Source organism: Branchiostoma belcheri, unplaced genomic scaffold, assembly GCF_001625305.1.
Source record: "Branchiostoma belcheri isolate BF01 breed outbred unplaced genomic scaffold, Haploidv18h27 scaffold4, whole genome shotgun sequence".
NCBI lineage: Eukaryota > Metazoa > Chordata > Leptocardii > Amphioxiformes > Branchiostomatidae > Branchiostoma > Branchiostoma belcheri.
The window spans coordinates 2,255,309-2,282,406 of NW_017804020.1; the positions used below are offsets into that span (position 1 = coordinate 2,255,309).

General features: G+C 43.9%; 5 protein-coding genes and 1 non-coding gene across 6 annotated transcripts; 5 read left to right on the forward strand and 1 right to left on the reverse strand.

Moving 5' to 3' along the window:
* The first annotated feature begins 70 nt into the window (after nucleotides 1-70).
* LOC109477076 (EF-hand calcium-binding domain-containing protein 10-like) lies at nucleotides 71-2,354 on the forward strand. The gene is made up of 4 exons (XM_019778121.1): nucleotides 71-212; nucleotides 731-895; nucleotides 1,417-1,507; nucleotides 1,845-2,354. The coding sequence occupies exons 1-4, from the start codon at nucleotides 110-112 to the stop codon at nucleotides 1,885-1,887; spliced, it is 402 nt and encodes a 133-aa protein (XP_019633680.1). The 5' UTR covers nucleotides 71-109; the 3' UTR covers nucleotides 1,888-2,354.
* A 2,069-nt stretch (nucleotides 2,355-4,423) lies between these two features.
* LOC109476895 (C-type lectin domain family 4 member M-like) lies at nucleotides 4,424-5,625 on the reverse strand. The gene has a single exon (XM_019777911.1). It carries the CDS (start codon nucleotides 5,623-5,625, stop codon nucleotides 4,576-4,578), a length of 1,050 nt encoding a protein of 349 aa, XP_019633470.1. The 3' UTR covers nucleotides 4,424-4,575.
* A 995-nt stretch (nucleotides 5,626-6,620) lies between these two features.
* LOC109477065 (sulfotransferase family cytosolic 1B member 1-like) lies at nucleotides 6,621-10,765 on the forward strand. Its single transcript, XM_019778104.1, has 6 exons — nucleotides 6,621-6,885; nucleotides 7,306-7,514; nucleotides 7,675-7,807; nucleotides 8,495-8,589; nucleotides 9,460-9,601; nucleotides 10,071-10,765. Exons 1-6 carry the CDS (start codon nucleotides 6,732-6,734, stop codon nucleotides 10,178-10,180), a joined length of 843 nt encoding a protein of 280 aa, XP_019633663.1. The 5' UTR covers nucleotides 6,621-6,731; the 3' UTR covers nucleotides 10,181-10,765.
* Nucleotides 10,676-10,748, forward strand: Trnav-cac. Its single transcript has one exon. It is a non-coding gene; the product is annotated as a tRNA-Val (tRNA).
* A 2,626-nt stretch (nucleotides 10,766-13,391) lies between the features above and the next one.
* LOC109477054 (motilin receptor-like) lies at nucleotides 13,392-14,933 on the forward strand. Its single transcript, XM_019778086.1, has 2 exons — nucleotides 13,392-13,767; nucleotides 14,204-14,933. The coding sequence occupies exons 1-2, from the start codon at nucleotides 13,481-13,483 to the stop codon at nucleotides 14,931-14,933; spliced, it is 1,017 nt and encodes a 338-aa protein (XP_019633645.1). The 5' UTR covers nucleotides 13,392-13,480.
* A 3,218-nt stretch (nucleotides 14,934-18,151) lies between these two features.
* Nucleotides 18,152-25,673, forward strand: LOC109477024 (patched domain-containing protein 3-like). The gene is made up of 3 exons (XM_019778042.1): nucleotides 18,152-18,443; nucleotides 22,502-23,545; nucleotides 23,806-25,673. The coding sequence occupies exons 2-3, from the start codon at nucleotides 22,558-22,560 to the stop codon at nucleotides 25,650-25,652; spliced, it is 2,835 nt and encodes a 944-aa protein (XP_019633601.1). The 5' UTR covers nucleotides 18,152-18,443; nucleotides 22,502-22,557; the 3' UTR covers nucleotides 25,653-25,673.
* The last annotated feature ends 1,425 nt before the right edge of the window (nucleotides 25,674-27,098 follow it).

Genomic DNA, 27,098 nt, shown 5'->3' on the forward strand with positions numbered 1-27,098 from the left:
CAATACGAAAAGTACGATTTCTGCAGAATTTTCCATTTTCCATACTAGGGGTGAAAGGTTAATTGCGCTCTTGTTCCCAGGTCCGTCGTGTTGGTAACAGTCAAACAAAATGGCAGCACCGAGGGAAGAAGAGGCAAGAGCCTACCTGGAAGAACACAAAATAATCGAGCTTTTTAACAACCTTACGGCACAACTTGTGTACAGCAGACCAGGTGAGTGTAGCATGTGCTCAGATTTCGTTCTCGTTGTGTTCAGACTTGTTGTATGCGCTTTCTTGTTGACGGTGAAATTTGGGTGGAAGCTTTGGTATCTCGTGTATAAATTTTCGAAGGACCTGGGGTTCGTTCGCCCATCCAGGAAGTTTGTTGCTTTACGAATAATTTTTTCCAGTCCTAGACTGCCATATAACATAACAACTCTGTCGCCTTTGAACCAAGGGTATGGTTAAACTGTCTTTAAAGTTTAAAAATTTGATATCATGTATGTTTTTTGACAGATGCTATTAACAGGCTAGCCAGTAGGGTTTTTTCTAAATTAAAGATTGGCTTATAAATTTTCTTCGCAATGTTTTTTCTATACTATTAATTGGCTTATGAATTTTCTTAAGTCTTTTCTTTCTAAAGATTTTTTCCCTATTGACAGACTGACACTAGCCTCTGTCACGCTCGTCCCCAGCGCCTCTGTCAATCCTAAAAAATTATAACCGTCATAACCCTTCACTTTCTTGTAGACAACCCGAGACAGTACCTGATCCAGTACCTTGAGAGGTTACGTACGTCTAAGTTGAGTCAGTTGGACTACCCTGTCCTGTTTGATGACACCAACCTGCAGGCCTTGTTCGGCATCCTGGACCCCACAAGGAAGGGCTTCATCACATTGGAACAGTACAAACATGGTAAGTGTTTAACTCATGAAATTAATGTTGTGTGTCTCATTACAGTCCGGAAAAAAATAGGGTCAGTAGGTAGGGATTCACTTTTTCTTCACATCTTACCCAAAGTGACCCAATAAATAGAATAACACTGAAATCTGTCAGTACATTAGTACAAGTTTTTGTTTATGGCGAATTCTCAGTGACTTCTAGAGGGAGCGCAGCTAATTGTCAGCTACATGTATTTAACAACTTAATCAATCAATTACTAGATATGACAGGCAGTATAGCTTCTACCAGGCAGCTGGAAAGAGTAGAAATTGTCCAAATAGAGCTTAGAGATAACATGCCAGAGGAGTTGGTCCAAAACAGGAGTATAGTTTGCCAATGTACTTTGTAGTGGACCAACTCCCCTAGCATGTTAGCTCTATTTGAACAACTTCTGCTCTTTCCAGCCACTTCCCAAAACCCGATAGAGGCTAAGGCAGTACACAAGGTGTTAAAGAAGGTATAATATAACATTTCTCCTTGGTTATTTCCTAAAGCGATGGAGAATCTAGGGTGTGTGGACTATGACCCACATCCAGTGGGAGCAGACGCTGATCAGATCAACATGGACACCTTTGTCAGGGAGGCGTAAGTAACAACTATATCAATTTTCCTGAAATGTACTGTGTGTTTCTTTAGTGAGGTCCATATATTCATATCCTATTCAGAATGTAAAATATTCATCAGTTGTTTCAAGTAGAGTACAGATCTAAAATAGCTTTCCATCTACACATGTGCAAATTGTGATCAAAAGTTGTGCAAAATACAATGAACATTCATACATTTCTCCATTGCAAAAGTCATGCACCTCTTGGTCTTGTCTCATGCTTTTTCTCAAATGTTTCAAATATTTCAAATGTTTACATTTGTGGTTTCCTGTTTACATTCATGCTTTATTGACATGTTTATCTTGTTTACCTCACAGGAAACACGGTGTCACCAAGTCAACTGCATCCTTCAAGCAGTGAGGAGGATGGACATGAAAATGTGTTAATAACTGACTTTTGCTGTTAAAGGCATCCAATGTAATTTCAAAACAATATTCTGGATCAGGAAATCTACTTCATTAGCAACATCACATTTTTGCCTCACTACATTAAAAAAATTACCAGAAAATTGACTTTAAAAATTCAGTTTGTCCTGAAATTGCATTGGGTGCATTTACTAGGTACCTCAAAGGTACCTGAAGGCTTAAAGTACTGTGATGTACTGTAATGTAATGGTTGAACATACATGTGGTAATGTGATGTAGGACTTAACTTGTATATATTTGAAAAGTTTTGTACACATTGGAGTGTAGACAAAATACAGAAAGTACACCAGAGATTACCTAACAGAGCTAGATTCTGTATCCATGCTGGTTCTTCAGCTAAACATGTGAGAACTTACAAAAAGAGTCATTTATAGAGGAAATAAATTTAATTGAACCATTAAATTCAGTGTTCTTCTCTTATGCTGCATGAAAGTGAATGATTGCACTACTTTTAAAGTAAACCATACACATGGGTGAAACCAGAAGGCTATATGGATTTATTATGTTTGCTGAAGGAAAACATATTGTTTTTGCTCAGTTTCTTCTTCCTCTTCTTCTTCTCCAAACAGTGACCTCCGACCGGAACCAATGTTGTGTCTGTTGCCATGGAAGCTAGTGTTGGGTTACATCATGTTGCAATTTCATAGCAGGAGGGATTTAAACTCCTGTCTGACCATATATATATATGAATGTATTTGAGTAAGAACAGAGCAGACCATGTGCAAAGGTTATGCATTTGCCTTGCAAATGTTACCTTTCTAGTTTATAGACTGGTATTTTTTGGCTGGTTTTACATCCATCTAAAAGAGCTTGAAAACAAATTTTAATGTCAATTCACGCGAAATTATTGATAGTAAGAAGACCCCCCCCCCCAATCCTGGCTACGGGTATGTAATTTAATACATAATGGCAGTGCCTTTGCGAGAAAATAGACCCGAAAGAAAGAAAGAAGCTGAAGGTACAGCACCCCGGTCCTGAAGGAGGTAGAAAAGGTATGAAGGAGAATTATATATTCAGGATCACATTTGTACTGTACAACAGAATTCAGACCATACAAGACTACTGTAGAAAGCCCCACTGAAAATTCAATTGAGGAGAAGTGGCCGGGTACAAAGCAAATTATTATTTCTGTGGAGAAAAAATAAGATATGGATTGCTCATTCCTTGTCAAAGACTAGAGTTGCACAGTCGAAACTTTGGATGAATCCAATTTATTGCCTTGGAAATCACATTTCAAACTATTCATAATACAGACAGGTATTAACAAAAAATGACTACTCCAAGAAAATAGATACACAGTCCTCAACATCAGAATATATATGATCATGTCATGACGTATGATGATTAGTCTGAGACAGCGATGTCACATTTCCATTACATGTATATGTATAAGGATATCTGCTGGTAGACTAATTTCCGAAGCAAAAAGTCAGTCTGAGCAAGAAAGGAAATCTACAAAATCATTTCATAACTCGTCCTGATGTCAATTTCAAAGGATTGTGTCTAATAGACGATGTGATGGTAGCTTGAAAATGGTATAAATATACAGAATCTCATATAACATCTGCTAGGCGATTGTTTACTGCGTACGGCTGAATAATATATTCACAGAGACGTGCGTGGGAAGCAACCTAAGGCCACAGCAAGTAAAATTTATGGATGATATCCTCCGCAGCTTATAATTACTCCAAATCTAATGCGAGCAGGCGAAAAAAAAACAAGGTGGGCCGAAAAAAAAGGTTCCTACATTTTTAAAATTTGTTGACTCAATCATTGCACAAATGGTTTTGATTCAGTAGGAACATCACACAAACACAGCCAGCATCACATATCACTGCATCAAAGTAAGAAACAAAACATTAAATTAGAGCCTTTTCTTGTCTCCTCTCTTTATAGTTATCTGCCATCCACCTTCCGGCATGGCAACAGCTAGACATCTTTGCCCATTTTCGGCATGTTACCACTGTCAGAAGGCAACAAAACGCGCGCTGATGTCATCCATAAAAAATTACTTGCTGCGGCCACTCACTCGAAATTGTATACAGGAACGACACTTCCATCTACATGTAGACAAGAAGAAACTCATGATACTATGATTACTACCAACACAGATGAACTTAATTTCATGATAAAAAGCCACTCAGTATGAGTGTTGTCATTTGTGTAAATATGTATGCTTCCAAATTAATGTGTTAATAAGATCTATAAATCCACGAATGCAAGAAATTATCAACTAATATCAATAATGCTGACTAACAGATTTATTACAATGGGTTATTATTACTCAGTCATTATACATATTAAACCATTTTACCACATTGGCAACAATACAAAGACTGGGATTTTCACGAAAAAGAACGATACTCTTATGTGTGTAACCTCTCTACGTTCGAAGTGTTGACTCAAAGACATCCAGTGCGATTTTTTGCATTAAAAGTGTAAATATTCTGAATAAGGAAATCTGTCTGGTATTGGCACATCACCCCACATTCGCACATTTGCATCAGTATATTTCATTCTGTAGGCGTAGAAACTATAGCCCCAAGATGTATCCTCTATTTTAGTCTTTTTACTTAATGTTATCGTACATATTCTTTACCTTTCTTGGAGAATAGCTGGGGAATTAATTGAGTGGCGCCCGTGCGTTTTCTGGGACTACTTGGCACAAGAATGGTATACGGCTGTAACACGGGGCGTCGTACCACTTCTCCGGCTGCTGTATGACATTGAACGGCATGTGGGTACGGTTCATCTTACTAGCGCTGTAGGCAACACAATCTTCCCGTTTAGCATGGTTGTTGGGCTGCCCCGTAGCCCACCAGTTGTAATCACCAAGAGCAGTGCCGTCCACCCACTTAAAGTTTCCTTCTTCGTCCTGATCGTGCAGACCGATCCAGAAGAAGCTGTTCTTGCTGACGGTCTTGTACAGGGAGATGAGGAAGGCGTTGGTGTCGTTGTCTCGGGGCATGGCGAGGGTGCCGCCGTCCTCGTGGCAGGCCAGCTCCGCCTGCCAAAAGTTCTTAGTCGCGTTGAAGGCCTTGTAGCAGAGTCCGCGCCACTTGGTATATTCTTCAGGACAGGATACAGGCGTACCGAAGTGCTTGACAAATTCCTCTGGACGGGGCACTGACATCTTCTGGTCAAGACGCTGCTTCAGGGCGGCAGTTAGGTTTTTCTGGCCGGCCAGGTTGCGTTTCAAGGTATCGACGGTGTTGGAGAGTTGAGATATTCCTTCTCCATTGGTGAACACCATGACGGCGAGTCCCACAGAGACCAGGGTCACCACCACAGCAAAGGCGGCGGCCTGGCAGCTGCGGCGGGGGGCGAGGAAACTAGGAAGGCTCCGATACTGGCCGTACGGGTAATTTCTGTCTACAGTATTACCGACATGGAATGACGTGTTACTTGTGGCGTCCTCCGTAAATTCCAGTCTAGCTCGCTGTGTCTGAGGCCCCTGTGGCGAGAGCTCCTGTAGTTTCACCACCTCAGGTTTTTCGTACGTGTCTGAAGACGTCTCTATCCCTTCTTGCCACCTGTACGGCGTGGCGTCGGCGTTTATGCCAAGGCGGACGGTCCCGTCTGTACCCCTCTGACAGAAGGGAGCGAGTTGGGACGGCGGCCCGCTGACTTGTCCTGCGATTCGGGCCCGAACAGGCACCGCTTGCTCGTACATTTTGTACAGAACTGGTAGACAGTGGACGCAAGGTCTGATATATGACAGCGAAAGATGTATATGAATATGACAACTGAAATGATTTGTCTGAGGGAAGAGTGACGCATTTGCCCTTATATGGAGCGAGTCTGGGCAACGTGTGACGTCTTTGGTTGGATGAATATTAATGACATCTTTGCCCTTATATGGAGTGACATGTGCCGTATGACGTCTTTGGTTGGATGAATATTAGTGCTACCTTTGCCCTTATATGGAGTGACAGGGGCCGTATGACGTCTTCGGTTGGATGAATATTACCCTTATAATTTGCCCTTATATGGAGTGACATGTGCCGTGTGACGTCTTCGGTTGGATGAATATTAATGACATCTTTGCCCTTATATGGAGTGACAGGTGCCGTGTGACGTCTTTGGTTGGATGAATATTAATGACATCTTTGCCCTTATATGGAGTGACAGGTGCCGTGTGACGTCTTTGGTTGGATGAATATTAGTGCTACCTTTGCCCTTATATGGAGTGACAGGCGCCGTGTGACGTCTTTGGTTGGATGAATATTGGTACCTTTGCCCTTATATGGAGTGACAGGTGCCGTGTGACATATCTGGTTGGATGAATATTAATTAGTGCTACCTTTGCCCTTATATGGAGTGACAGGTGCCGTGTGACATATCTGGTTGGATGAATATTAATTAGTGCTACCTTTGCCCTTATATGGAGTGACAGGCGCCGTGTGACGTCTTTGGTTGGATGAATATTGGTACCTTTGCCCTTATATGGAGTGACAGGCGCCGTGTGACGTCTTTGGTTGGATGAATATTGGTACCTTTGCCCTTATATGGAGTGACAGGTGCCGTGTGACATATCTGGTATGATGAATATTAATTAGTGCTACCTTTGTCCTTGTACGGAGTGACAGGTGCCGAGCCGAGCCCCTCCCCCAGCCCGTTCTGTTAGTTTGTTATCCTAAATACTAGTAGTCAATGACCTTCGGTGTACTTTGATCTGATTGTTGAGTCTGGAAAGTTGGTCAAGTTTTAACACCTCCTGAATTACCGCTTTACGTCGAATTTACGTGACTGTGTGACCTGGCGTTGTTATTGAAGGATATGGCGACGTCCCCATATTCCGGTCCGGACATACCCTATACTGAATATAAGGGCAGGCAGTTTTTAAGTTGGGTGACTCAAGACAACCTAGAAGCTATGCAGAATTTTGAGCTCAAAGATGGCGACGTTGTCACCATTGGATACCCAAAGACCGGTAACCATTTTCCAGTATTATGACTTCAGTAAATTCTTAACAGACCTTTACATTGATCATAATACTAATACTTCATGTATATATATCTTAAGTAAACATTGTTACTTCCAGGTTGTACTTATTGATAATTTGTGAATTCAAAAATATATAATCATTTTTGACATTGATACATTGTAAGTCTATAATTGCGAAACAAACGACTCAGATCATACACCGTCGATTTTGGTTTGCATCACATAAAATATGACATATGGGTAGTGCTTGATGTCGATGGCTTTGTTATGTGATATAGAAATGAAAATTCCGGATCCTGTATGTTAATGATTCAACATTTTGTGGCGTCCGCTGGTCACTGTTCGTATTATTGACTTTACTACAGTAACTGTGAGCAAATTATACATCTTTGTTACAAAAACAAAGGTACCCATTGGATAAGGAAGATTGTGCGCCAAATCCTGCATGAAAAGACAGAAAGGTGCGATGAAGACGTGGACTTTGGCCTGGAGCACACGTATCCAGGTAGACTGCCATGCCACGTGGAACTGCTAGATGTCGCCCCTCCAAGGTTGATTCATACGTTTCTTAGCAGAGATCTGGCGCCACCAGGACTAGCTCGACCCAGCAAGAAGGTACGAGTCATGCACATTTAGCCACCTTTTCAACATAAAAAGTCCCTCGTTACGAGTGACTTTTTATGTTGAAAAGATGGCTAAATGTTTAGCAATACATGTAGTACATTTTGTCAAATTGGCATTCAAACACAAGTGAACTGCATTTTTTTTCTTTCAGATCAAAGTGCTAGTTCTGATGAGAAACCCAAAAGACGTTTGCACATCCTACTACCACTGGTCTCATCAAGTCAACTACCTCAAAACGCCTGAATCCTGGGAGACGTTTCTAGCGGACTTCCTGGAGGGGAATGGTAAATTGCATCACATTATTGATGAGGCAAACTGGGTTCACATTATTTCCGTATCAGTTCTTAGATCAAATAGTCCCTTGTCAGTCATTTGTCACCATTGTTAGCTTGCACTGTCGGTATATGCATTTTCCATGTTGCAGTAAGCCCTCTTGCAGTAATGAAATGAAATACTAGTACCTTTATTGTACATTCATTCCACGACGGGCTAGGTACAGGTCAAGATATAACAGACACATAACAAACGTATATAGAAAATTGGAGACAAAAGATGCACTTGACTTAGACATACATACATACATAAGGAACATACAAGGGTACTATACTAGGCTAATACAAAGTGTTCTAGTCACTGAGCTAATATAAAGAGGTAAACTTCGCGCTTTTTTGTACAGTAGAAAATGTGGGAACAGATCATGTTTGTGATACAGGGTTTGTCTAGACGCATCAAAAATATAAATTTATCATTTGCGCTTAGGTGTTCAAAGTATGGGAACTTCTCTTTGATATAATAAAAAAAGGACAGATCTTTCATTAGAATATAAAGTACAGTCTAAAATAAAGTGTTGTTCATCTTCTATTCTATTAAATAATAATGTGCAAATAAACTATCAAACTGATTATCACCAGATCGCCTACTGTATTAAATTCGACGTTTGCTAGATAATTTACGCACACCATTTTTGTTAGTTCAGCGGGGGTCGTATTACGACCACGTCCTGGGCTGGTGGGAGATGAAGGAAGACCCCCACTTTCTCTTCATCAAGTACGAGGATCTCAAGAAGGTACTAAAACACTTTCAGCTTTCGCTCTGTTCAAGTCATGTTGTCATCAAGATTTTTATGTTTACCAAAGGAAAACATATTGTTTTTGCTCTGTTTCTTCCCGCTTCTTCTTCTCCAAACAGTGACCTCTGACCTGACCAATGACATGATTTGTTGATGTCTGTCACCATGGTGACTGGTGTTGGGTTACATAATGTTGCAATTTCACGGTCTGCTCATGTCACCATATACTAGTAGTACATGTATGTGAATGTGTTTGAGTAAGAATTAACAGAGCAGACCATGTCCGAAGGTAAACATTATGCATTTGCTTTGCAAATGTTACTTCTCTAGTATTTCTTGTATATTCCATGATCCAATTGATATGAGGTACAATACTTATGTAACGTTACTCGTAACAATGTGATCGGTCTGAAATTTATCAGGGGTTGTTGTGAACCTTACGCATTACATATTTCCCGGAGAGCTGGAATCTTAGATTTCTTGTTACCTCCGGTGGAGGAGACATCCTTCCTCAAGGGTTTTGTGAGAGATCTAGATTTTCATGTTCGCAGCTGTTTCTCGCGTTTGGGTGGACAGATTCTTTTGAGGCTCGGTATATGTTTTGCTATTGGGCTGTAGATGATGCACATTCTTTTGTTTTTATTGTATATGTGTTTTCGGGGGTGAAAATGGTGCCTTTTGGTGGCCCCAAAACACCCCCTTGAGCGTGAAAGTGGTCGCGACCGTTGACCTTTGGCGTATTTAAGCTATTCTCGGACTGGTCCACGTATATGACCCCTCACACAGAGGGGTGTCCGGTCTCGATAAATTCTTTGTTTAAAGCCCGGAGGTATAAAATCTCAGATTTTACTTGTTTGTATCCTGTAGACGATGTTCTCGACGGTAAAGAAGATAGCGGCGTTCCTAAACAAGACGCTCAGTGATGAAGAAGTGGAGTTCGTGGTGAAGTCTTGCAGTTTTGAGACTCCAATAGAGCCAGGGGAGAAACTCGCCAGGATAAAGAGAAAAGGTACCGTACAACACACACGATGTGAAAATGAATTACGTTTTTTAAATTTACTTATCTATTTTCACCACGTGCAAAACATCAAGAACAACTTACATATTTTGGGTTATAAAAAATGAACTGTAAAGATATGCAGTTTTTTTTACCTTACACTTTTAAAGTTTAAGGTTGTACCCATTCGTTAGGGAAGCATTCACAAGGAAGCTTGTTCCACAGAGAGAAAGAAACTTTCAGTGCGGAAATTCCCTCTCAGAGATGGAGTATGGGAGAAGAAAGGTTGATTTGCTTTGCTTCGCTTGGTATTCTAATATACCAAATTTGAAGCTATATTTTGCCCCCTTGATTGCTTTGGTACCTAGTTGGAAGAAGTGGGGTTGTTGTTTTTCTAGTTGGAAGAAGTGGGGTTGTTGTTTTTCTAGTTGGAAGAAGTGGGGTTGTTTTTTTTTCATCCTGTTCTTATATTGCCTTTCAGGTGTCGTGGGTGACTGGAAAAACTATTTCACGGAGCCGCAGAGCGAGGTGTTTGACAACCGCTTCAAAAAAACATTTGAAGGAAGTGGTCTGGAATTTGAATTTGAGTAATGAGAAACATTGAAATGAAATACAAAAACCGTCGAGGCATTGAGCAGAACATATACATCTTACAAGATGATTTATTGCCTTGATATACCACAAAACAGATAGTCTCTTTTAAGAGATGAATATTAGTGCTACCTTTGCCTTATATGGAATGACAGGTGCCGAATATGATCTCTTTGGTTGGATGAATATTAATAAGTGCGACAAGGAGGCCAATATAATGAATTGTCATTTATTGGTCTACCCAAAATGATATTATACCATATACTCAGAACCATTCACAGTAATTGAAAAAATATGATAGCAATATAAACAGTATTGGAAAACGGTCTTTGAAAATACAGTGATTCAAGCTGTGTCAATCGATATCGTAGGTTTCTGTGCCTGTATTGATAATCGATACTTTGAATGGTTAGTTTAACAATTCCCACAGGACGCATTCATGCCATCGTTTTCTCTATAGCAGCATAAGGCATCCACACATAGTTTTTATCAACAGTCACCGTAGTGTAGTGGTTATCACGTGCGCCTCACACGCGCAAGGTCCCCGGTTCGATCCCGGGCGGTGACAAATATATTTTGTTTGCAGTACATAACTTTCATTTCAACAGAGAGCATGGTAAACCAAATATTTTTGTTGTTATTTCCCTTTCTCTGATATCTTCTCCTTTCATTGAACCTCCGTCGTCCTCCAAGTACCTAAAAGAGTTTGTAAAAAGTTCTTGATGCTTTCTCTTCTTAGCCTTTTGGAAACAGAGGCACACCATTGCCAGAGAAACAGATATTTTATTGAAGTGATTGACAGGAGGTACAAAATGTATTTTTTTATGGATCTAACGATTTAGAAATATCTAGTTACAGAGTATAATTAGGTACCATGGGTCAGATGTCATAGTTCAAGGCTGTATGACAACAGAGGGCATAACCTTGGGCCATAATGTAACCTTAAGACCCCCTATAAATAGTATAATCCACTTTTATCCGACAATAATACTAGCCCCTCTGCCTCAGGGCATCATTACCCAAACTGCATGGACGCGGATTGAGGACACATGCCAACACAACAGTCAACAAAATACCCAAGGACTAAATACTAGGGCAAGAACCGCATCACGAGTTCCCGACCGATTCACGACAGCAAATTGTGGGCGTTCTTTAGTCGTGCGTGGACGAGTCTGGTAAAAATCAGCTGTCTTGCGACGGGAAAGGTTGTTGTAGAAACTCGTGGATCTTCGGACTCTGTCCTATCATACCCTTACTGGTATTCGTACGACAAAAACAAAACACGCCCTACGGCGAATGCGACCGTGCGACAACAATTGTCCATGTGCATGTTTGACTTGACTGCATTGGAAAACACTGAAATATGCTGTAAACCTAGCCTCCTTCGCAGTCTTGTTGGGCGTGGGCGTAATTTTTGTGCGCGACGCGAGTAATATGCCGCCGCGAGGGACGATTTGCTGCCGAGGGACTTTTGCCACGGAGAGAAGGTTTCCGCGCTCCAACAAGACTGCTTCCATTCGGCGAGTAGAAAGGGCCTCGGATTAAGCCAGCCTTTCATAGAGGCTATTAACATGTTCGTGCAGGTCCAATTCACATGTTCGCGCAGGTCCAATTCACATGTCCGCGCAAGGGTAATTCACAGATACGCATGACACGCGCTCGCCTTTGTCAACGGTTGGTTTTATTAGCTTGCGTGACGTTATAGTCGAAGGTTCCAACAGAGAACATTGGTAATGTTACAACAAAGGCATTGCCGTGCATATTTAAGCGTCCCATGCAAACAAACCAAGACAATTTGCAGTACTATTTTTGCTGGTGAAATGTGCAATTCTTTCTATTACGCAACTTGCTGCGGAGCGGTGTGTTACCCTCCCATGGTCAGTGAGATCAACCCGCCACCAAACAACATGGCGGCACTTTGTTTATCTGTCGACGTCCCCCAGCAATATCACAGTTTAGCTTGCGGGTTCCTGTGGTAGTGATTTGTTCAAAGTTGTTTTTCGTAGCAGCAATGTCTCCGGGATTTTGTTGAGTGGATAGGGCTGGGTTTTCGGGAATGGTTGGCGTTCTACCGACGGGTTGATCGGCGACCGCTGGAAAGTTACAAGTTTTGGCTCGTCGATCAACGGGGCGTGAACACCACCCTGCACTGGTGGCGTTTATTGCGGGAAGTTCACACATCCATGCCAATCGCTCCTAAGTGTTTTTTGATAGCCCTTTTAACTCGCCGATTGGAAGCAGTCTTGTTGGAGCGCGGAAACCTTCTCTCCGTGGCAAAAGTCCCTCGGCAGCAAATCGTCCCTCGCGGCGGCATATTACTCGCGTCGCGCACAAAAATTACGCCCACGCCCAACAAGACTGCGAAGGAGGCTACTGTAAACCCAACTTAACAGTGTTGTTGTCACTGACCTTTCTACCAAAGGACAGCGTAAGTAGATCTGCCTTTTGTACCTTCTGCTCTTTTACAAACTTCATGAAATACATGTACATGTATGTCACCCGAAAGACCTAGTCTGTGAACATATGCACGGTTAACCTGTTATGTGTTATGTTTTTATTCAGCGTTTCGGAACAACAAAGTTATCTTTGGCTAGCTAACACGTTAGCTCACGGTGACTATATTATACATTTTATATAGATTCTTATGGACATTATTTGCCAGTTGCAGTGACACTGTTTCAGATTCAGCTTACAATAGGACGCTCAAGCTACGAGAAAGCAACTATCTGAGAACTTTTAGACGACTAAACATGGGTCTTTTGTTCTACATGGGGTCCTTGGCCAGTTTACACAATGGCAACTCCTGAGCATGTCTTTTTTCTGTTCAATTTTATATGTTGCAAGTCAATCATGGCGGCATGTGTTATGTGACCCTAATTTGTCCTTCAAAGTTGTCCAACGAGTTCTGGTAGATACAGTTGGAGAGGGCGTGTGTATAATTTTCCCACTAAGGTTTCAGTGTCACTCTCATGAGGGAATAGAAGTCTCTATACTAAAAAAATATCATTACTACTCTAAAAGTGCTGAGTTCAGTTTTTAAAACTTGTGTGGCAAGAAGAATATGTATCAGGTTCGTGAACGCTTTTTAGGCAAACTTGGACTCGTCCGATTTATCCAGCCTAATTAATGAGCTGCAATGTGGTCTTCCTAGCATGTACTATTTTCTCTCATTAACCAATTACTATTACCATATTTACTATACTAGGCACGCGGTTGCGGATGGATATGTGACACCGAATGACTGGGTTCATAACATTAGACTGCTCACTACTGCCTATAGTATACTAGTACTCTGATGTCATGATGGATCTTAATGAGACAAACAGCACCGTTTCGACTGCATCCTTTTACGTGGCTTACGGCGTCCAGGGGATCATTTCTGTCATAGGACTGCTGGCGAACGCTTTCATCATCTTCCTCATCGGACGGTATCCGGCCGTCAGAAGCGTCGCCAACGTGTACGTAGGGAACCTGGCCGCGGCTGACTTCGGCTTCTGCCTGTACAGCTTGGTACAGACGCCGTTGTCGGTGCTAGAGGAAGACCCGAGCAGGGGTACCGAGAACGACTCGCTAAGCTACCTCAGAGGGTTTGTTTGTTTGTTTATTTGTTCGTTTCTCCCCCTTGAATTTCCAACGGTGTCCATTGTTCTTTCTTCCTTCATATCCTTCAATTGATGTTTATGAGTTTTTGTTTGTTTGTTTGTGTCAGTAGTTGTTAGTGTGGCAGCGTATGATAACACTATGAAGGCTGATTTCAATTCACCCAGTTTACCGATTACATAAGTCGGACGCATTGAACTTGATGCAAATTGAATGTCCCGCGACCAGTTCAAACAAACAACAACTTGTGGGCATCGCATGTACATGAAATTGAATTATAATCTTAAAAAAAAAAGACTACGGAGCTGTACTTAGTAAATCTAACAAAATTCAGACTGATACAAAATGTATGTCTACCGGTTGAATAATATTCATTCATTCAACAAATGCCGAATTAATTAACCCCACGCTCCTTTCTTCTAGGTGTGACGTCGGCCGCGTCCTTGCCGTCCTCTTGGCGTCAGCGAGCGTCTTCCACCTGACGGCCATCGCGGTGGAGCGTCACCACGCCGTCACCAGGCCGCTGGACCACCTGCAGCACAGCACGGTGAGGAAAGCCCTGAGGACGTGCCTTGTCCTCTGGGCGGCATCCCTTCTCACGGCCGCGCTCGATACAGTCGTGCGAAACGTCATCACTCAAAACTGGAACTTCACCACTGAGAGCCTCTTTGAATGCGTTTATCTGAAACATCTTGACTCAAGTGGCACGAATTCGCTGCTTATCCTGGCTATTGTTATATTTGTGATTATATATGTAATACCAGCTTGTGTGATGGTACCGTTATACATCCGGGTACTTCGGGAAGTCCGACAGTCCAACAGGTTTGCCGCAAGGGATGACGGGCAGGTTGCCCGGATGTTGGTCGTCGTCACGGTCTTCTTCCTGGTCTGCTGGCTTCCGTTCCACGTCACTTCCGTTGTCATCGCGTCCTCTGGTTACCGTGGCGACGAGGAGGCCCTGCACGCGTGCTGGGCGTTCGGATTGGTCAACTCCGCGGCGAACCCTTTTCTGTACGCGCTTTTGGGACGAAAGTTCCGCGGACAGATAGAGGTACTGTTAGGCAGCGTCAGTCCTTGCAGAAAGGAAGAGAAGCAGAGACAAAGCACCAGTGTAGATGCAACTTCTTCCCAGTTTGAAACAACATACTTATAGAGAAATAATTTAATCTGTAGCATTTAAAGCAATTCTTTTGTATATCATTGAGTTATTCATGATAAACGCACAAAACTGTTCAACTGTCTTTCCGCTTGCTCATCAGAATTTCATACACTACATTCAACAGATAAACCTAAAGACAAAAAAGATAACCCTTACTGTGTACAAAATGGTAAATATTTCAAAGAATATTTAGACCTTATAATTACCACCAGTAGTATAAGTGATACGTAAAATTCAACATGTTTGTTTTAATGTATAGTTATAGTACATTTTATAAAGGTCGCTGTAATTGTATTGTGTCTATATAATTCATCACAGTCATTCCCGACATGTTGCTATAATTTCGTACGGGTGAGGTCGGAGCGTCACTCCAAGGATACCGTCAAAGTTTGGTCGAGCGCCCTCTGGTAGGCTTTATTTGCCGTACTAGTAGGTATACGTGTCGATTTAGCGTATGCTTACTTCAAATAATACTACTGACGATGGGTCTAAGTGGTACACCAGTCTTATGAATTTTCGGTAGTCCGTAAAATTTCGGAGGGGTGTCTGTTGTAGGGTAAAGTTGTCTATAAGTCACTCTATTAAAGCCCTGTTCCTTCTCAATTTGCTGTAAGACACTTACCAGCTAGCTGTTTCTTGCACTTAGGAGTCGGGTCTTTCTTTCCCAGTCGGAGATAAGTATTCTCGTCGTCGAGTAACGCTCTACACTTCTGTTGACAATCCTCCCTGTTTAACACTACTACGGCACGTCCTTTATCGACCGGAAGGATTAGAATGTTCCGGTCTTGTTTCAGAGATTTTAGAGCGGTTCTTTAGTCTTTGGACAGGTTGGGGGTGATTTTTAAATTTAGCCACGTTTGGGACCCTAGATCTTGGAGTGAAGGCGTACGTTTGGGCAGGCTGGTGTTGTTTATGGGACCAGGACCTTCATCTAGACCTATCAGGTAGGAGAAGGCGTACTCAGACAAACGCTGCAGTTGACAGCAACATTCCAAATGTCTACGTAGCGTTTTCTTGTACCGTGTTTTCCCCGGTGTTCGGACTGAACGTGTAAACGTATGTCGCAACGGGAATATAGAGCACTAGTGTATTGCATATTTTTTTATTAAGTGGAGATCTGAATGTATCTTTTTTTCTATGTCTCAGCTGTTTGTTTCCGTACCTTTAGGACATAGATGATATTGACAGTTAGTAGAAATTCATCAATCAGTGACTTCGTCGGATTTAATAGTAGGGCACAGGAGACAAAAATGTACATTTTTGTTCAAAAATAGCTAAAAGTCCCTATTTGCCAGATATTGACACATTTGATATGATGACAGGAAACTGAGGACAAGAAGATGTCCGACATTTTCTTAGAAAAATTGGCAGTATGTGTTTCTATCTTTCAAAACAAGTCACTGACGAATTTCTAAAAATTGTTACCTTAGATGTGTCTAAAATAGAGGTGACAGTTAAAAACACTTATTTGGAACAATAGATTTAAGAATGTTAAACTACGGTATTTTCAGTATAAAATGATACACAAATGTTTGCCAACACATTGGTGTTTAAAGAAAATTAAAGTTACAGACTCAGATAAATACCCATTTTGTAACAGCAAGCAAAACCTAAATCTCTTGTTCGTTTTTACGTCACTACTTATTGGACAGATTCTTGTTCCTGGTTGTTTGATACCATTTCAGAACATATTGTATGGTAAAGTTGAAAAGCAGGAAAAGAATAGACACTTTGATCAATGTTTACTAGTACTATATGCGAAATAAGCCATCTTTTAGATTGTATCTAAAATGCCACAACCAAAGCGAGCGCACGCCTGGACAACTAGAACCAACCACAACCAGGTCTTATGGAATATCTGAGTCCGTGATTCATAATAGTGGCTTTGAGGTAGCCTCCTTCGCAGTCTTGAGAGAAGGATTCCAACAAGCGCGAATCCTTCTCTCGGCGACAAAAACTCCCTCGGCAGCATATCGTCCCTCGCGGCCGCAAGTTAGTCACGTCGCTCACAGAAAAAATAACGCCGACGCCCAACAAGACTGCGAAGGAGGCTAGCTTTGAGGTGACATTTGACTTGATTGGCTGAAAATATTTTCTTCAAGTTCTGAATTTGCATTTAGCGTTAACACTTATGCGCATTTCCGCGATGAATACAACACAACAGTTGTTTAATTTTTTTACGGACCGTCGGATTTACAGGGAAACAGGATGTCACTAAGAAAACGTGCCATGCCGGTATCTTGCCTGCGGGGTTCGTTCATAAAATAAGGAAGCCAAAGACAGGTGTCGATTCATGTGACAGACTCACACAGGGGCATGTTTTGTCTTGCCTGCACAGAACATGACATCATACTGCGATGGCAAAGACTCCAGCACAACATCCTGTCAAGTTGAACACGACCGTGACTAAGAATACTATGCAGGAGTTAGTTGGACAATCATAACAACAGCACTGGTGTCAGTATGGTGTAACATAACATGTCCCCTTTGATCTTTTTAATAAGCTGCGAACGTTGACATGACAGAACGTTGACATGACATAAAAGCTCTGTTTTAAATCTAGTGTTTGACCACGCAATACAAAGAGGTGTTTTCTTAACCATTAGCCTGTATTACACAGTCTACGGCGACTGTATTGAGCTTGAACAGGGACTTACTGTTGAGCTTGAACAAGATATTGGCATTGAACGTACCATCCCGGCGGACAGGCGAAAAGGCCACATAGCCATCCGCGCGGACTAATACCAGGAAGTCTTCGCTGGACCACCAACATTACGCCACCTATAAAGGCTACAACTAACAGGCTTTTCAGATAATATAAATATATGTACACAGATATTACGATTTCAGGGATATCGCGGCCAAAACATACCATACAAAGTCACGTTTCCGGCGATTTACTGCGCACTTACTTAAACTCCGACCCGGAACCTTAATGCTGTCATGAGAAAAGTAACTGTGATTCTATTAGGCGAAGAAAATATGATTGTTCTTGAACGGTTGAAAGGGATGTTGAAAGTACGGCGGCCGAGTAACCGACTAGACCAACAATTTGACATGTTTGACTGTATGCCGAATGAGCGGGAAAAAGTACCTCATTAACATGTAAGTCACCGACAGGTAGATCTGTCAGTTTCCATGGCACAGCCACTCGTCCTTTGACCGCAGTGACAGGTGTCTGGACGTGATCGTGAATAAATTGATAAAATCAAACAGCGAGACGGCTCAGTTGAGCTCGCCATTCTTACAACGCGACCCTCGGGCGCAAGTCCCACCGACACCGAATTCCGACTTATCAGACGGCTTCTTCATTATATAAAGACGACAACGTTCGGATGTACGCTTGTTCCAGTGCACACCTTGCCAGCTTCCTCGTCGCAACTAAGCCGCCTGGCACTGCGTGGTAACGTGTTCTTCTTGAGCGACCATTGCAGTGTGGTTGGAGACGGTTTTCTGTCGTCGGACAAATGAACCATCGCCAACTAGGACGAGAAGCAGATAAAGGTATAGACCACTGCTGAATTAAGGCTGTTCAAATAGAGAAATATAGAGACTTGCTTATTTATCATATTTATTTAGTACGTATTTTTATTCTAAGGGGAAAATATAGGACAAGAAGGAAGTTTGACAACAATCCCATATATTAGTTTTTATTTTTTTAAATTCTACCCTATTTTTTCTGACCCGTGATCAATGCTGCACATTTCCCTCACCGACTTCCCCTTTATCTGTTTTCTTTGGGAAGGCAGAAACTGCACACAACTGCAACACACCCGTACATCGTATTTTAAAAAAAATTAGTTTGGTTTCTAGGCATACAAAATGACTGTAAATTCCTTTTTGTTTGCAGCGGATAAATTTCCTTTCAGAAAAGAAAAGAAAAGGACCATTGTCTTGTATTTTCTTGTATTGTCTGACCACAGAGACAAATATCTTGTTCACCAAAATTCTCCTAATACGAATTTAAATGCGAAAAGGAAGTATGTGTGCGCGCGTGCGTGTCTTCTTCCGGGTTCACCAGTAAACAAATGTCCGTGACAAGTGTAAGGGTGTAAGCTAGCTCCATACTCTGATTGATATGTTCTCCTAAAAAGTTGTGTTACACATCCCTACTGTCGTTACGCCTCAAGGGCACATTATTTCTGGAGTCGACCTTACAACCACTGTACCTCGCTTGATAGAAACCGGGTGTTTTTTTTTTATTGTTAAGCTGTAATGACAGCCGTCCGCGCCGGAATGAGACCGTTTGCAAGGTTCGGTAGTCACTAGTATTGCACCGGTCCGACCGGAGATCCAACTATGTTATGATTGTAAAGCGACGGTCGCAACCCGCCGTACGTGCTTCTGCTTGCTGTCTACGTGTAAAAACGTGGGCAAACGCAGGGCATCCGTGCGTGGTGAGTACCACCTTCGTACGGAATCCTACGGATTTGGGAGCACGCAGACACGCCGTAGAACGTTAAGTGCATGTAAAACTTTTTCTACGTGCGGTCTGCGGATTCACCACCCGTGCGTGCGAGTACGAGCGACGTGCGTGCCCCGTACGTGCCGTGCGGAAGAAGCACGTGTGAGTACGGCCTCCTTACGGTAAAGTTGCAATCGCACAGAGATCGTACGTTGTAAGCACGTACAACTCACTTACCACTTGCGCAACGTACAATGCACGCAACAGCTCACGGCCAGACGTAACGTGCAGACCACACTCTTACACCTTGCGCAACCGTGCTATTGACGTGCGAGTGACGTGCGTCGACGCCACTCCTTCCCTACGTTTTCAGAAAAAACGTAGCAGACGTAGCCTCCCAAAAAACGTACGGACAAAAAGCACGTACGGCGGGTTGTGACCGTCGCGTAAGACGAGTGGCAGGCGACGCCAGAAGGGAAAGCTCCCTCCCCATTCCGTACTTGGTTTGGCCCATATGTCGAAGCAAACTAGGTGTATCAAAGATATTATGAAGATTGGAACGTTATATTTGGAGGATTGCACCAAGGAGGTTAACCTCCTTGGTTGCACAGCGTCGGAACCCGGTTCACCTAAAGGACGTGAACGCGGGGACGTTGACCTAAAAGGTTAACAGATAATCTCAAGGTGGAGGTCAATTGCAAGGAACGTGCTTTTACTCCACAACCTGGCACGCTATGTTCCAGCGAATTCCGAAGTATCCTTTTTGTTATGCGCGGCCATGGACCTCCGGTATGAAGTTATGCGGAAATAGTCGTCTGAAGCCAAAAGCTGTCTATGCGCTGAGGCGACCGCTCTGAAGCGGGCGCCCATTCCCACCCCAAGCAAAACCCGTCGTGGGGTGGGTTGGGTGGGCCGCTTTCGGCTCCAGACGCGGTCGGAGGCCCCTGGCCTGACCAAGGACTGAATGACGTCATGCTGGAGTTGCATTGTGGGCGATGACTTCATACCTTCCGGTCCAATAGCCGAGCATCACAAATAGTATCCTTTTTGTTATGCGCGGCCATGGACCTCCGGTATGAAGTTATGCGGAAATAGTCGTCTTCCGCCTTCACCCTTCTCTGGCTGTTGATCCCTTTCTTCTTCTGCTGCCAATCTTCCCAACCCTGACACACATTCCACACTCTTCCTTCACCCCTTCCTCATTCTTCCTCTCTCATCTTTTCTCTCTCACCAAGTCCCTGATGGGATACCTCTCATAACCTTCACTCTGTGGTACTCTTATCTCTCTCCTCCCCCTTTCTTTTACTACTCCTTACCCCAATCTCATACTGCCTTGAAACTCCGGCATCCAGCCTTGTCTCCTAATATCACATTGAATCTTACCCCACTCTGATCTTAGTCCGGCTTCCTACTGTCACTCTAACATAAAATCCACCCAAGGGAAAATCTTGAATGGCTCCAAGTCGCGGATCTTTGCTCCAACTCCGGCCTATTTCGTCTTTAACCCAAATCTGCCGGGACTCTTCTTCTAAGACTTTCCAGGCTGTCTTCAGCGCCAACAGGTAGACTCCCTCTAAATTACACACCCGATGTCCTCGAATCAAACCTTCCAACAGTTTTCTTGCCACCGCTTACAACCATACCCGATTATACCGTCTCAAGGTTTCGCCCGTGTCCTCCTAACGTCTTGCCGATGCATGGCTCATCCCCCACTCTCATTATTACAGGCACACTGTCTCCCGCCACCACAACGCCTTACAGTACTTTCAGCCCTCTACGCGGCTTACATGCGGCCTCTCCCATGCGGCCTTGCCGCGCGCCTACCGGTTTCCTCGGCCTTCTAAATTACTGACCCGCGGCCACACTGCCGCCTTACAGCTCCTCCAGCCTAGCCTCTACCAGGCACCGCGTATCGCTGGAAAAATAGTAGAAATTGGCCGAAATAAAGGGATAGTATACCAGATAAGACCCGTGGGTCGCAAATTTGAGCTTCTATGGCTCTGGATCTTCTCTGGTATACTATCCCTTTATTTCGGCCAATTTCTACTATTTTTCCAGCGATCCGCGGTGCCTGGTAGAGGCTACCTCCAGCCCAGTTTCCTCTCTCTTTTTTTCTTTTTTAACTGGCACAAATTAATACAAATTAATGATACCTATAGTGTGTTATTTTTACTGCCAAGTATTATAATATCCAGTTGTCACTAAAAAGTTCTCAATCATTGTACAAATGGTTTTGATTCAATGGGAACATCACATGTAAAAGAAGCTACGTGTAAATACATCACAGTGCATCAACTGAGTAAAATACAGAACAATAAATCAGATCCTTTCTCCTCTGGACTCCTGTCTCCTCTCTTAAAAACTATCTGCCATCCACGTCCCGGCTTTGCAACAGATATCTTTGCCCATTTTTGGCATGTTGACCACAATTTTTTTTTCAAAATCAGGCGAAACTTAGTAGAGAGGAAGTATCAAATAGCTTGTTTACCAAGACTCTCCTAATATGTATTCAAATGAATTGTACGCAAGTGCATGCGGTATCTTATCCGGGTTTACCAGTAAACAAACTTCCGTGCAAAGTGTACATTCCACTGCCATCCATCGCAGCCGGTATAAAAAAAAAATTCGGAGATTACAAATCTCTCTGTGCACATCTCTCAAATCTCCCAATCATTTGATGAATTTCACAATGACTTCAGTTACCATACTCTTGCCTTCGTACGCGAGACGGTTAATAAAGGGACGGTTAATAAAGGGAGGTTGAGCCTGGCGGACTCGGACTTTTCATCCAGGTTTACCAATCTCCTGAAATGGTAGTCTGATGTAATGGCTTATGATGGGAAACGTCGCCATTATTAAGGATTAAACTTAGATGGGAGGGCTTGATTGGTGGACCAGAAGCAGAATTGCTAATCTGTAGATCCCCGTATGTCACCAGGCCTTGCCAATCCACTTATTTCAAAACTTTTTTTGTACAAATTATCATATAAATGTAACATATGCTTGAACTGCCGATGTACATGTGTTTCGTAACAACCAAGGTTATATTGCAATGAAGGCAATATATACGTATATCATCATAATGTTGTTGTTGATGTTGTTGTTGTCTCTGTTTCTCCGCTCAACTTGTAACTGTATTTGCTCCATCAAATTTCAGGCATCTGACGAACAGAAGTGTTGATATCACTGGACAGGACGTTCTGCAACACCATAATGGAGCACAGCTTCTTTGAAAGGTGGATGAGCAACGGGTTCAAAAAGTTCGGACGGACGATAGCGAAACAGCCGCACGTCTTTCTGTTCGTCTCCCTGCTAGTGGCCGGAGGTCTAGGAGGAGGACTCTACTTCATAGACAACGAGAATTCCATCGAGAAGCTTTACACGCCCGACAACGGGGCAGGGAAGGTTGATAGAGAATACATTCAGGAACATTTCCCCATCAACGATTCGGAGCAGTTTCTGCCCTCGCGGCTCATCACGACTGGGCGGTATGCCGCAATCATTATCAAAGGTCGTGGCCAACTAGCGGACAATGTACTACACGAGTCAGTGGTGAACGCGACTGTTTCTCTTCATAAAAACATCACGCGAATAGTGACGGAGGATCGAGGTTTGAACTACACGTCCGTCTGTGCTAGATGGGAATCTGAATGCGTCGTCACTGGCCTGGACTTTTTGGACTACATCGCGGCGCAGGTCCCAAACGTTACGGTGGGATACCCGCTCCAGGGCAGAATTTTCAGCGGCGCTGTCCTGGGTGGCGTGGCGCTGGTGGAAGACGGGACTGATACTAGTACAGTAGACAAAGCGACGGCTTTGAAGCTGATCTACCATCTCCGGTCTTCCCGTGAAGAGGACGACGAGTCTAGCGAGGCATGGGAGCGCGCGTTCCTCAGCTACATGGCGACGTATTCCGCCGACTCCATCGACGTGACGTGGTCGACGTCCCGCTCCCTGGAGACGGAGATCTCGGATCTCACCATGAGTACCGTCCCCGCGCTGGCGGCCTACACCGGCAGCATCCTGATGGCTTTCGCCATCCTGTCCTGTCTTATGATAGACCCGGTGCGCAGCAAGCCCTTCCTGGGGATGGTGGGCGTCCTGGCCGCGGGAATGGCCGTCCTAGCGACCATCGGTCTGATGTCGTACTGCGGGATCAAGTTCAACACACTGGTGGCCGCGATGCCTTTCCTAGTCATAGGTCAGTACACAGTACTTGTAACCTTGTTTAGCCTAGGTTATATTACATACCTATTTTACGTTGTAACCTAGGTTACAAAACATATTTTAGCCGCCGAGCCTCTTTCGTCCGCAAATATTTGTAGGGAGGACGAAAGAGACTCGGCACCTACAATATGTTTTGTAGCGTTAGCGATAAGGTAGACGCAATTTCATATATATCGTCATACATAACAATATTCGCACTAATAACGTGTTTCCACCCTTTCTACACCCACTCAGGTGTGGGTGTGGACAACATGTTCATCCTGCTGGCGGCGTGGAGGAAGACCAACCCGTGGGACAGCGTGGAGGAGCGGTCGGCCAACACCTACGCGGAGGCCGGGGTGTCCATCACCATCACGACCCTGACCAACGCCTTGGCCTTCGCGGTGGGAGCCATCACCAGCTTCCTGGGGGTCCGCGTTTTCTGTATGTATAGCGGGATAGCTATAGTGTTTGCGTACTTGTTTCAGCTGAATTTCTTCGGGGCGTGTATGATATATGACGGTCACCGAGAGAAACAGAACCGACATTTCCTGACGTGCATGACGGTGCCCCTTCCGTCAGAAGACGACCAGGCCGGCTGCTGCCAGCAGTCGTGCTGCAGGGCCGACGCAAAGGCGGGAGTCGAGCAGGACGGCGAGGATCACAACGACCACCTCATCATGCTGTTCTTCAAAAAGTGCTACGGGCCTTTCATGACAAACGTGTGGGTTAAGGTAGCTGTCATGATTGTGTTTCTCGGGTACCTGGGCGTCGCGGTTTGGGGGTGCGTCCAGCTGAGGCAGGGCGTCCAGCTCAGTAAGCTGGCGGGAGACGCCTCGTACGTCGCCCGCTACCTTGAGCAGGACGACCGCTACTTCAGCGAATACGACGCCAGGGTCGCCGTGGTCGTGAAAGAAGAACTAGACTACTGGGACCCTGACGTACAGGATCGGGTGGAGAACATGTTAGCTGGGTTTGAGGACACTGAGTTCACTTATGGCAAAAACGAGTCTGAATCATGGCTACGTGATTACTTGGCATATGCAGACATGATCTGCCTCTACAACCCTTATCTACCACCACTGGACCCAGCTAACAAAACGTCCTTCGTAGAGTGCCTCAGAGACCGATTTCTTGATATATCTGAATTTAAGAGATATGCCCATGACATATTGTTCAACGAAAACGGCACTGAAATCATAGCCAGTCGGTTTTTCGTCCAGACAAAGCAAATTGACGGGACCCAAAAGGAGAAAAACATGATGCTGAAGATGAGGGAATTGGCATCTGAGGCATTCGTAGAAGCACTAGTATACCACCCAGCGTTCGTTTATTACGATCAGTACGTCGCCATTCTGCCCAACACCTTGCAAAACTTGGGTATAGCCACGGCCGCCATGTTGGTGGTGTCCCTCTTCCTCATGCCCCATCCCATCAATGCCGTCTGGGTCACCCTCGCCATCACGTCCATCTGTACGGGGGTGCTCGGCTTCATGACGCTCTGGGACGTGAACCTGGACAGCGTGTCCATGATCAACATAATCATGTGCATCGGGTTCTCCGTCGACTTTTCGGCCCACATCGTCTACTCCTTCGTCACGGCGAAGGGCAGCGGCCGTAACGCCAGGGCCGTCCACGCGCTGTACAGCCTAGGCGTGCCGATTCTCCAGGGGTCGCTGTCGACCATTCTGGGTATAGCTGCGCTGAGCACGGCGCCTTCCTACGGCTTGCGTACCTTTTTCAAGACGGTTTTCTTGGTCATTGCGTTCGGCCTTGTGCACGGTATCGTCTTTCTGCCCGTGATGCTGTCCTGTCTGGGCCCGCAAGGAGCGGCCAACCTGAAGGAGAACAGGAGTGACGAGGCCCAGGCCGGCCATCCCAGCACCTCCAACCGCAGCACGGAAAACGGCGTCGTGCTGCAGCTGCAGCAGCAGGGCAGAAACGAAAACCCACTGATGACTGACAACATGAGAGTCTGGCTTGATCATTTAAGAGAGGAAAACAGACAGAAAAACAAGGGCAACACTGAAAGTCAATTGAATCTGACCGCGAACCCAGAAACGAGTGTTTCGATGGAACAGATAAAAATTGTACCTCAGTGATACTCTTGGAGTCATTTCTTGCAACATCAATCATCAGTGCCATTTAAAGAAACGTTGAATTCTGATCGGGCTAAATATAGTAAACCTTTCGTACCTAACACAGTACTGCAGTATGAGAAACAGCTCCTCGGCTTCATCAGATGCTTTCCTTCTGTCCTTGAGGGTTTCGACCCCTATAGCAGGACCCACTCCGTAAGGCGGGGCAGCAGTGATGGCCAAACACTGATGGCCAAGGGTGTTCCACTCTCTGTCTGTGCTCTTGGCCCAGAGCCAATGGGATGCTTTCTTTGCCTCCTCTGTGGTACTCTTTGCCACTTTTCTCATTCTTCTGCCCTTCACCCCTACCGCTCCTAACATCCTCCATGTTGACTGGCAGATGAAACCTCTCGTCCCTACTTCAACAGGGAGGCACATCGCTCTCCATCCCTTGTCTACACAGCTCTTGGTACTTTAGATTTTAGGAATCACTGCTACAAAATGCCAGGAAAGACAAACAAATCGCAGCAGGTTCCATATAAAAAGACTAGTAGGTACGGAAACCTTGTGTGGATAGTGTAACCTTTTTCAGACCCGTTAAAAAGGCCATGGTTAGATGGCTAAACATTTTATACACTTCTGTCTGGCTGCAAAGCAGGTACAAATGATCCCTGTGCCTATGTTTGCGTACTGACAGGCCAAATATGATTTGGAAAACCCCAGCTTCCATTTTTACCATGAGGGAAGAGTGTGATGCAAACATGGACTATGGTAAAATGTCATTCAATGTAACTTAACATTCCTCCTAGTCATGTTTGGTGCAATACAACATGTCTAATGTCAAATTATAATCAAGTATTTTTTATATCGAAAATTGATTGTGTGTCTAGATAAAGATACATAAATACAGTAAATACAGATTGATTTGTATGTGTGTCAAATTATAATCAAGTATTTTTTATATCGAAAATTGATTGTGTGTATAGATAAAGATACATAAATACAGTGAATACAGGGGGATTTGTATGTGTGTCAAATTATAATCAAGTATTTTTTAAATCGGAAATTGATTGTGTGTATAGATAAAGATCTATAAATACAGTGAATACAGAGGGATTTGTGTACAAAGTAAACGTTCCTATACATCGCCCGTCGGATCTTGGCTGTTCGTCAAACAGACGCATAAGAAGGCAAGCGTCTGTAACTGAATTTGAGTATTCATTGTGAAATTCATCAAATGATTGGGAGATTTGAGAGATGTGCACAGAGAGATTTGTATATATGTAGCGGATGTAGCTAGGCAGGCTAGCATGAGTTTAAACACGACCTTCAACAACACTGAGTTAAGGGACTCTTCCCAGTAACAAAGCAAAAACAAATCGAACTCTTCCCTCCATGTGTGCAAAGCAACAGACCAATGCAATGTATAGGGCAGGGCAAGTTGGTTACGTCTACCAGATCTCTTTTTAT

Excerpts from the sequence above, each read along its gene's own strand:
- LOC109477054 (XM_019778086.1), top strand. The coding sequence starts at position 13,481 with ATGATGGATCTTAATGAGACAAACAGCACCGTTTCGACTGCATCCTTT. Across the intron at positions 13,768-14,203 it reads TCGCTAAGCTACCTCAGAGG|GTGTGACGTCGGCCGCGTCC; the intron begins GTTTGTTTGTTT and ends CCTTTCTTCTAG.
- LOC109477076 (XM_019778121.1), top strand. The coding sequence starts at position 110 with ATGGCAGCACCGAGGGAAGAAGAGGCAAGAGCCTACCTGGAAGAACAC. Across the intron at positions 213-730 it reads ACTTGTGTACAGCAGACCAG|ACAACCCGAGACAGTACCTG; the intron begins GTGAGTGTAGCA and ends ACTTTCTTGTAG. Across the intron at positions 896-1,416 it reads ATTGGAACAGTACAAACATG|CGATGGAGAATCTAGGGTGT; the intron begins GTAAGTGTTTAA and ends TATTTCCTAAAG.
- LOC109477024 (XM_019778042.1), top strand. The coding sequence starts at position 22,558 with ATGGAGCACAGCTTCTTTGAAAGGTGGATGAGCAACGGGTTCAAAAAG. Across the intron at positions 23,546-23,805 it reads GATGCCTTTCCTAGTCATAG|GTGTGGGTGTGGACAACATG; the intron begins GTCAGTACACAG and ends ACACCCACTCAG.
- LOC109477065 (XM_019778104.1), top strand. The coding sequence starts at position 6,732 with ATGGCGACGTCCCCATATTCCGGTCCGGACATACCCTATACTGAATAT. Across the intron at positions 7,515-7,674 it reads TAGCTCGACCCAGCAAGAAG|ATCAAAGTGCTAGTTCTGAT; the intron begins GTACGAGTCATG and ends TTTTTCTTTCAG. Across the intron at positions 9,602-10,070 it reads CGCCAGGATAAAGAGAAAAG|GTGTCGTGGGTGACTGGAAA; the intron begins GTACCGTACAAC and ends ATTGCCTTTCAG.
- LOC109476895 (XM_019777911.1), bottom strand. The coding sequence starts at position 5,625 with ATGTACGAGCAAGCGGTGCCTGTTCGGGCCCGAATCGCAGGACAAGTC.